Genomic DNA, 9,115 nt, shown 5'->3' on the forward strand with positions numbered 1-9,115 from the left:
CTGGGCTCCCACCTCCCACCCCTGATGCCCGGGTAGCCATCTCTGCTGGGGGCCCACCTGACCACCTGCTCCCTCCTCTAGGCACTCCACTACCCCCAGGCTGGGTGACAATGGAGGGGGACTTTGTGCTTATTTTGGCCATCTCACCCAGTCACCTGGGGGCTGACCTAGTGGCAGCGCCCCACGCGCGCTTTGATGACGGCCTGGTGCACCTGTGCTGGGTGCGCGGTGGCATCTCACGGGCGGCGCTCCTGCGCCTGTTTCTGGCCATGGAGCGCGGTAGCCACTTCAGCCTGGGCTGTCCGCAGCTGGGCTACGCTGCGGCTCGTGCCTTCCGCCTTGAGCCGCTCACGTCCCGCGGCGTGCTCACGGTGGACGGGGAGCAGGTGGAGTATGGGCCATTGCAGGCGCAGGTGCATCCCGGCCTCGGTACTCTGCTCACGGGTCCTTCAGGCTGCCCTGGGCGGGAGCCTTAACTCCAACCAAGCTTGGAGCTCGCCCGGAGCGGGGCTTACATTCCTGAGGGGGCGGAGCCTGAGCTAGGGGGTGTGGTGTGGCTGCTAGAGTCAGGGGCGGAGGCTACAGTGGTCCTGCCTGGTCTCAGGATTGCGCCCTACCCTAGGGGACCAGAGGTGATGCTGGAGGATGTCCCGAATTCCGGGGGGTTGGGGTCCTGACGGTCATGGAGAAATGGGATCGCCCCAAGGGTAGTGCCTGATCAACGAGGGCGGGTTCACTCCAGACCCTCGAGAACGGCTCGTAGAAAGCCAGGTCGGCTGAGGGCGGGGCCTGTCTTAACGCGTAGTCCAGTGACGTGACCTGGAATGTACGGGCTGGGGAGGCCTTAGATAACCGGCCCCGTCTACTCCGGTGCCTCCACCAAGCTGGCCAATCAGCCCAGGAGGGGCAAGTTCCCCGGGCGGCGCTCCGACTTGCACTAATGTCCCTCCCCCCGTGTGTGGGGGCGGGGAAGTTCGTTTCCTCGGTCTTCTGTGTGTCCCCCAGACCCAATCTTCAAAGCAATTTAAAAGCTCTATGCAATAAAGGTAGTGGCTTCATCCCTCTCAGGCCCTCGCCCCTTCCTCCATCCAGCACCCCGTGGGAGGGAACAGACTCTAGGCACTTCCAGCAGCTCCTGCCTTTCATGGACCGAAGCCCAGACCTGCCCATGGACTGCGGCCAGCGTGACCCGCTGGCCTTGAACTGGGGCCAGGGAGCTGCCTCCTCCCCCACGACAGCTGGCTCTGGGGTTCTCAAGATTTATTCAGGATCGTGTTAACGGAGGCGGTGGGAGGATGGGGTCCCCGACGTGCCGGGGGGCACACACTGAGGACCTTCCCCGCCCCTGCGAGGGAGCGGGGAGGCTCACTTTTTCTTAAAAATATAAATGTATTTATCTGCATCATCACATCCCTGGGGCACCCAGCTGGCCGGCCCGTGGGCCACAGGGCGGGGAGGGAAGAGGGCGTCAGGGCGCAAGTCTGAGTGAGGCGGAGGAGACCCCACCTGTTGGGGTGGGGGCGGCCTCACAGGGCTCCGTGCTGGGCCTGGTAGCGGGACAGCACGGCGCGGTAGTGGGACAGCTCCTGGCGCACGGCCACCACCTCCTGCCGTAGCAGGGCGTTCTCCTTCTCCAGGAAGGCCGCCCGCACCGATATCTGGTTCTCCTTGAGCCTCCGGGCGTCGCGGGACCGCTTGGCTGCCTCGTTATTCTTGTACCGCCGGCTCCAATACTTCTCGTCCTGGATGGGTGGGAAAGCACTGAGGTCCAGAGGGGCCCCGGCCCAGCGAGAGAAGGAAGGAACAGCTTTGCTTCGGACTTCAAGGACCAGAGTGCACCTAAGAAACCTACCCCCGCCACCCCCACCCCGGGCTGCTTCTCACCCAGCAGCGGGGCCTAAAGGATTCCCGATCTCCCCTGAATGGGTACCCAAGGGTCTGGCCCTCTAGGGCCCCGGCTGCTATGGACAGCAGGCCCCTAGCAACAGCTAAGGCGTGAGATAGCCTCCCACCCCAAGCAACTGAGCTTCAAGTCTCCACTGTGCAGAGGAGGCCCAAGCTCTTCTCACTTGACAAAAGGCCTGCAGTTAGCTCCTGGTTTGCTAAGGATTCTTGTTCCCTAGCAACAAGACCTTCAGGGTCTGAAGACTTCTCCCATTGAAAAGCACTGCCCTATATATCACCTTTCCAGATCCTGGTTGCTAAGGAAAGCCTAGGTTCCCTAGAGATGGGGTTTGGTGTCCCATAAAATCCTCTCAGAGCTGGGCCCTTTTGACCTTGCTGCCAAGGCCACCTCACCCCTCCTTAGCAAACAAAAGTGAGGTGCAAGTGGTCCCAATGACCACAGCCAGTCTCTGACCCACTGGCTTTGAATAGAGGCCAGGGAGCTGCCTCCTCCCCAACAGTCCCTGGTTGCAAATGGGCCTATCCTGAGACCTCCCCACACCATTATGTTTAGAGTTCTCCAGTCCTGGAATTTGGCTGTGGAGGAGGACCACTCCTTAGTACAAGGACGACCCAGAGCTCTGAAAGATGCCCCTCCATCCCCATTTCATTAAAGCCTAGTCCCTGCTAGCTAGGGTAAACCCACTCCCTAGCAACAGGGCCTCATGGCAAGAGAAACCACTGGTCTAGATTTGGTTTACAGGCCAGTACTCACTGCTTCAAGTAGTTGTGTCTTACACAAGGACATGCCAGAGTCTTGTGAGACAAGCCCAGGTACTTCTTGTTAGGGAAGAACCCAGGACTGACAAAGACAGAATGCTAGAGACATGCAGTCACTGCCCAAAGCACCCCAAATCAGAATGTGGCCCTGGCCGCTAATGAGAACCTGAGGCCTCTTAACAGTGAGTCCAGATAACAAGGCCTAGAGGGTCTGGCAAAGTCTTCATCCTAGGCAGATGCAATCGCCCTGAAGGATGCCCCAGATCAGAGATTCAAGGACCAACCCCTGCCTAGTTGGCTGCTCAGAAGAAACAAGCTGATATCACATTCCTAAAGGATGCTATCCTTAGCAACTGGGCCTGGTAGAGCCTGAAGCCTGCCCCAATGAGGGTGCTGGGTCCAACCGATAGGAGAAGCTCCAAGCCTGTAAAACTGTCCCAGCAGTGCTGGCTGAGTCTGAATCCCACAACGATATGGTTTTCACAAATCTCAAGCCCAAACCTCTGTCCCTGTGCAGCCCCTGGCCAAGCAGGACTGGTCCTTAGCTGTAGGTTAGGAGAATGTGAGAGCTAATCCCAAGTGAGAAACCCAGGTCTGACTAGAAAAAGGGCCATCCCTGGCTGTGGAGCCAGCACCCACGAAGCCTGTGTCCTACACCCAGCAATGCTCACCTTCTGCTCCTCTGGCACCTGGATCTTCCGTGCCTTCTTCATGATTGGCTGGGGCTTAAGCTCCTCCTCTGAGAAGCGATGTCTCCGAGGGTCAAAGGTCTCATGGCCGGGAATACTTGACAGGGCTAAATCAGCTGGGTCAGGTTCAAAGGTCATCAGCACCTCCACCGTGTCTGGGTCCACAGGGCTGGGTGTGTCCCGAGAGGTCAGGCCTTGGGGAAATAGAATGTGCCACCTGAGTGTGTATCTATTTGGGGGAGGGGGTTCCCAGAGGCTACCCCCTGCTCAGGTATCATATCCACCACAAGGAAGGCCCTTATGGGGTTTAACATAAAGCCTGCCAGGGATCAACCTCCCTAATATAAAATATGAAGGTTCCTTAAGCCACAAAGATGCTTAGAAATCATGAAACCAGCTCCACTTTTACACACAGGAAAACTGAGGCCCAATCATACGTGACTTGCCCTAAGTAGCACAGGAACCTGAATTATTGCTTCTAAAACCTCAGGACTTCAGAGTTACAGTGTTAGCTTCCTTCCCTATAGTCCTACGCTTCTTAACTGAATCCCCAACCAAAGCCTAGACCCCCGGCTGTTCAGGGAAAAGGAATTTAACGCACCGAAAAGACCTCAGGTTAGCTCCTTAAGAGCTGCTAAGTCCAAAGAGTTACGGACAAGAAGCATAAAGGGCTCTGAGGTTCCAGGTTGGTTCAAACCTAAGAGCGGCCTGTACCTTTAAGAGAGAGCCAGCTGGGGCCAACTGAGGACACAGGTTCAGGGCCGAGTCACGTGCTGGGGCCTGCTTTCCCGCCCCGCCCCCCTGCCGCCACGGGCGCCCTCCTGTTCCCCAGTCCCGCCCCCTCCCGCGTGACCGCGCGTGCGCGAAGCACGAAGCACGGAGGAGGGAGGAGAGGACTCACGTGGCGCGGGAATGTGCGACTGGGAAGGGGAGGGCCCTGGTCCTGCCCGGAGGTCGGACCAGGAGCAGGTGTGTCCAGGAATCCCCGACCTGCAGCCCGCCCCTGGCTACCCCAAAGTGCCAGAAGGAGCACACCTTTCCTCTTGCTCCCTGGGGTCTCCCAGCTCGAACCTTTCAACCGCCGAGGATCCAGGCCCCTCTGCTCTCTAGGGAACACTCGAGAACCGACCCCCCTCGATATTCTCAGGCCCCCAAACGTCCTCACCACTAGGATATACACGATTCTGGGACCCCCAAGCCCCTACCCCAGGAATATAGAAAGCTCGGTCCTTGCCCCAATGGAAGACCCAGGATGAAGGTCCCTTCTGAAGGACTCCGGGACCCGGGGCGCCAGCCCCTCTCCACTGGGATGGGGGCGCCGAGGAGGCAGGGCTGCCAGTCCCTTTTGTCCTGGGGAAACAGAAGTCTATGTCCGGCCCTCGTCTTCCTCCCTCGTAGAGGGCCTAGGATTTCCGGTCCTACCCCAGTTCCACCGCTTCCGGGTCCAGATTCTGGGGTGCAGTCCACTCCCCAGTAAATAACTCCAGTGTTCTGGGACCCCAATCCCTACTCCTCGAGTATCCAGAGCCTTTGTCCTCACGTCCCACGTAAAATTCACACGACCTCACCCCTAGGCAGGCTTCCTGGAACTTGGGGTCCCAAGTCCCTCATCTCCTATAGGTCCAGGATACGCAGTTCCTGATCCATTAGGGGACACAGAATCCGGACTCCTCTCCCGACATCTCCCAATTAGGGGACCCGGAATTCGGGCATGCAGCCCCAGTCCCACCGTCCTGACCCCCAGATTCTCACACCCCCGCCCTCTGGAGTCCAAGCCCCGCCCAACCAGGGCCCTGCCCCGCCCCAGCCGTCGCACCTGCGCGGTGGCCGCCGGCGGCCCCGAGGGCAGCCCGGGCGGGGGCGTGCCCGGGCGAGGAGCGAGGGGAAGCCGAGCCGCAGGAGCCGGGCCCCGGGGAGGGTGCAGGTGTGCGCACAGGCGAGGGCGCTGGCGACGGGCCGCCGGGGGGCGGCGGGCTGGGAGGGAGCCCATGCTCCAACAGGAAGGCGTCCAGATCCACGTACTCCACGTCGCCGAACGGCAGCGTCCGCTCCCACAGTAGCGGCGCCAAGAGACCCGGGCCGGGCGCAGCCCCCGGGCGTCCCCGTGGGGACCCGCCGCCCACTACCGCCCCAGCTGAGGCATCCGCCGGTCCCGCTGGCTCCAGGCCCGGCCCGGGGACCGTGGCTGCCGGCGGGGCCGCCTTGCGCTCCTTTTCCTTCAGTAGACCTGCGGGCCAGGGAAAGCGGGCAGGGTGGGGAGGAGGAGAAAGACGGAGATGAAGAAGCGACTCCGAGAGGAGAGAGACACGAGGAACGAGGGGATGGAGCCCCACACCGCAGAGATCCAGAGAGGGGGGGGACAGGAGGGAAGTGGGGGAGAGACCCGGGAGGGAGGGCAAAGACCCAGAGAGAGGAGAGGACAGAGGCTCAGAGAGGGAGAGAGACCCAGAGAGAAAAGACAGAGACGGGGGTGGCGGACCGAGAAAGGGATAGAGAGGAAGGGAGACTCAGAAAGAGGGGAGGACAGGGACACAAAGAGAGAGATGGGGACAGAGACCCAGGAAGGGATAGACACACAGAAGGGGGATGGAAGTTCAGACAGAGGTAGGTGAAGGGTTGGGCAGGAGAGATTTTAAAAATGACAGCTCTGTTAATTCCTCTGTAATCTACAACCCCCCCACTCTCTGCGCACTGTACCCCCTTTTCCCTGCCCCCACACTCTAAGGGGCAGGAAGGGGCTCTATTCCTGGGGCACATTCCTCATCCCTAGACTCCATGTGACCCCAAGAGGCCCCGCCCAAGCCCGTGTAACAACCGTGTGAGCATCCGACACGCCCCCCTCCCTTCTCCCTGGACCCCAGGGGTCCAGACTCTCGGAACCAAAAGTAAGAGGGGGCTGGGGCCTAGAGTCTTGAGTCCTGGGAGTGGACAGGCATGAGAACCGGTACTCCTGGGTGCTGAGGGATCTAGGGGCCTAAACACCTAAGTACAATATTTGGGTAGATAAAGGTTGGGAGGATGGACTCTTGGCACGTAGGAGGTAGCTGTGGACCCTCCCGGCACTAAGGGAGTAGGGTGTCTGGGTTGGGCGAGATGGGGGCTAGAACTCACAGCTGGCTGGCTCTTTGGGTTTGCTGGTCCCCTGCAGAAGGCTCCGCAGCCCAAGCAGCGCCCCCCCGCCAGGGGGGGCCCCGGTCGGGCTGCCCAGCAGCAGGGGGGCCGGAGTCCTGTCGCTCACGGGCCGCGCCATCGCCCGGCACCTGCACGCAGGCTCACGGGTTCATGGAGAGGCGAACAGCTGGCTTGCCAGTCAGCAGCACACTCCTGTGGTTCGGGCGAGTGTCTGCCCAGGGGCGGGCGAGCGTAGCTTGCAAGCCTCCAGTATCCAGAACACTGCAAATCCTAGGAGCGACGGGGATTTGCAGTCCTCGGTGCAGAAACGTGCAACTCAAGAGGGTCCCAGGAGACCATACAGTCTGGGTGAGGGGCTGATCAAATCAGGCGGCCGGCTCTTTGCAACCGAGGGTTCAAGGGGACACAAGGCGCTCCTTCTACAAGGTGGGTGAGCCTGGCTCTTGCAAAATCTGCAGCCCTCTCCAGGGAAGGAGCTTTGCAATCTGCACCAAGAGGTGTGCGCGGAGGGCCGGGGAGAGGGCAGGAGGAGGCTGCTGCCTTGAGGCGTGGCCAAAGCAAACTTCTTTCGCGGAAAAAAAAAAAAAAAAACCAAACCAAAACACCCGACGCCACAGAGCGCACCCCTCCTCTCGGCCCCCGCCAGACTCCGGCCTTGCACCCCAGCCGCGTGCCTCCCTCCGGCTGAAAGCGCGGGCCAATGGCGTCTTGACCCCTCGAGACGCACAGCCAATGGGACCCCTGGATCCGCCAAGTCCTGGGAGTGCGAGAGAGGGTCTCAGTGCGTGAAGTTACCTTGCCTTTTGGAGGGAGGCGGGACCCTGACCTACATTCACCCAATGGGAGACGGCACTGGGGGCGGGACCGTGACCCAGTTTGGGCCAATGAGGCAGACGGGAGGGGGAAGCACATGGCTTTGCGCGTGCTGCCTGACGGGGAGGGTGGGTAAAGGGGTGGGAGGGGGAGAAGAGCCGCTTAAAGGAGCCGTGAATCCAAATGACGGGAAACGGGAAGCCAAAAAACCGAGTAGTGGGGTTTAGGAAGAGGGAGATTGGTTTCTAGAAGAAGGCTGCTATTCTTTAATACCCAAATATTTCCCCGCCGCCCCTAGAATCAGACCACTGAGATACAGGAAGTATTCTGTCCCTTTAATAGCTTTGTTTTGGGGGTGACTCCCCTCCCCTTGTGGGGAGGCTTGGGAAAGGTAGGCGCAATCCTCGATGGGGAGTCTCAGCGACCATGGGAGGTACCATCCACTGTAAGATGACACGGGTGGGGGGCGTTAGTTTAGGGCACGATAGGATGGGCCCTGAAGGGAGCATGCAGGGGGCGGGGATGGTGGGGTGGGCCGCCCGGGGCTCTACCACAGGGAGGGCTGCGAAGGGGGAACCGGAATGTACCAGGTTGAGAAGCTGGGGGAAATGGTCAGTTATACGGCACTGGGCTGAACCATAGGGAGGCAGCAGGAGGGTGGAATAGGGACATCCGGTTTCAGCATTAGTGGAACTACGTGAAGGTATTCATGGGGGGGGGTATGGGCTGTACCATGTTGAGAAGCCAGAGAGGTAGACGTTAGATCACTGGGCTGAACCACGAGGAGGCAGTGGGGGGGAAAGGGGATTGTACCATGCTGTTTCTCAGTAAGGGAGGTGGGTTGTACCACATGAAAACAGGGAAAAGGATTCGGGCTGTACCATTTCGGAAAGCCATAGTAATAGGCACCACGGACCAGTACTTGATCGTGCCATAAGGAAACCAGGGGGCTTGGGTTATACACCAAGTTGCAAGCAGCGAAGAAGACAAATCATGGACCAGCAATGGTCTATGACCGGGAGGTGGGCTGTACCACTTTGACACAAAGGGGGAAGGGAGAAAGAGCAAGTGAGAGCTCAAGAGGCTGGATCATACGGAGCAGCAGAGGGGGGTAGGACTGTATCATATTGAGACACCAAGGGGAGACACATAGGCGGGTTAGACCAAGACGTGGAGGGGGTGCAGACTGGATCATACCATGCAGGCGGTAGTTGGGGCCTCGGCAGCGCCTCTCGGGGTGCCGGGGGTCCCTGTTGCCCCTCAAGGCCCTGTGGGCCAAGGGCTGCAGGGGCCGGCCGTTACCGCTGAGGCTCTGGAAGATCTGGGACGGAGGATTCTGGCTCAGGAGTCTCAGGGAGTGCATCTGCCGTGGAAGGGGGGTGGGAAACTGGGAGTGAATAATGAATGGCTCTGGTGACGTCACGCAGGAAGCCCCGCCCCCGAGAGCGGGTGGGCGGGGTCTTGCTCAGCCCCCACCAGATGCTCCAGGGTTGTCAGAGTCTCGAATCCCCTCCAGTTCCCTGTCAACCGGGGGTAGGAGGGTAGGTGAGGCAAGGGGACACCCAGGCCAAGGAACGGGTTGGGGGTGGCAGGGAGGGCTCAATGGGCTTCCAGGGTCACCTGGAGGGAGGTGATATTTAGGGCCCTGTCAATGAGGATCCAGGTAACAGTCTCCGAGCAGGGTGGGGTGCTGAGAGAGCCCTGATAGGTGACGAAGCCAAAGGATTCGGGGAACAGGAGCTCCAGGCTCAGGTCTTGAAGAAAGTAGGCATCATCTGCGGGAATATCAGGTCAGAGTGAAGAGGGGTGCCCCTGCT

The 9,115-nt window shown here is 60.0% G+C and overlaps 3 protein-coding genes across 6 annotated transcripts in view; 1 reads left to right on the forward strand and 2 right to left on the reverse strand.

The window, feature by feature from the left end:
• SPHK2 (sphingosine kinase 2) overlaps positions 1–476 on the forward strand; it is a 6,708-nt gene extending 6,232 nt beyond the window's left edge. For all 3 annotated transcript variants that reach the window (XM_007463314.1, XM_007463312.1, XM_007463313.1), the window contains one exon: positions 1–476. This exon is cut by the window's left edge and continues 20 nt beyond it. In XM_007463314.1, the coding sequence (XP_007463376.1) occupies positions 1–476 (476 nt within the window).
• Positions 477–1,243: 767 nt separating this feature from the next.
• On the reverse strand, positions 1,244–7,139 carry DBP (D-box binding PAR bZIP transcription factor). Its single transcript, XM_007463311.1, has 4 exons — positions 6,465–7,139; positions 5,170–5,580; positions 3,336–3,547; positions 1,244–1,742 (listed from the first exon to the last, which is right to left on the reverse strand). Exons 1-4 carry the CDS (start codon positions 6,601–6,603, stop codon positions 1,527–1,529), a joined length of 978 nt encoding a protein of 325 aa, XP_007463373.1. The 5' UTR covers positions 6,604–7,139; the 3' UTR covers positions 1,244–1,526.
• Positions 7,140–7,612: 473 nt separating this feature from the next.
• CA11 (carbonic anhydrase 11 (inactive)) overlaps positions 7,613–9,115 on the reverse strand; it is a 5,749-nt gene continuing 4,246 nt past the window's right edge. Inside the window, exons 7-9 of one of the 2 annotated variants that reach the window (XM_007463316.1) lie at positions 8,919–9,073; positions 8,496–8,661; positions 7,613–7,741 (exon numbers count right to left, since the gene is read on the reverse strand). In XM_007463316.1, coding sequence (XP_007463378.1) covers positions 7,716–7,741; positions 8,496–8,661; positions 8,919–9,073 — 347 coding nt within the window. In that variant the 3' untranslated portion in view covers positions 7,613–7,715. Of the gene's footprint in view, positions 7,742–8,307; positions 8,662–8,918; positions 9,074–9,115 lie in introns of those variants that run through there. The other variant, XM_007463315.1, reaches the window with a different exon arrangement.

This window comes from Lipotes vexillifer, unplaced genomic scaffold (genome assembly GCF_000442215.2).
Source record: "Lipotes vexillifer unplaced genomic scaffold, Lipotes_vexillifer_v1.1 scaffold802, whole genome shotgun sequence".
NCBI lineage: Eukaryota > Metazoa > Chordata > Mammalia > Artiodactyla > Lipotidae > Lipotes > Lipotes vexillifer.

What these genes read in the sequence shown, in the direction of transcription:
- DBP (XM_007463311.1), bottom strand. Translation starts at nt 6,603, where the DNA reads ATGGCGCGGCCCGTGAGCGACAGGACTCCGGCCCCCCTGCTGCTGGGC. An exon ending in CGCCGGCGGCCACCGCGCAG is followed by an intron (nt 3,548 to 5,169) that starts GTGCGACGGCTG and finishes TATTTCCCCAAG; the next exon opens with GCCTGACCTCTCGGGACACA. An exon ending in AGGTGCCAGAGGAGCAGAAG is followed by an intron (nt 1,743 to 3,335) that starts GTGAGCATTGCT and finishes CCACCCATCCAG; the next exon opens with GACGAGAAGTATTGGAGCCG.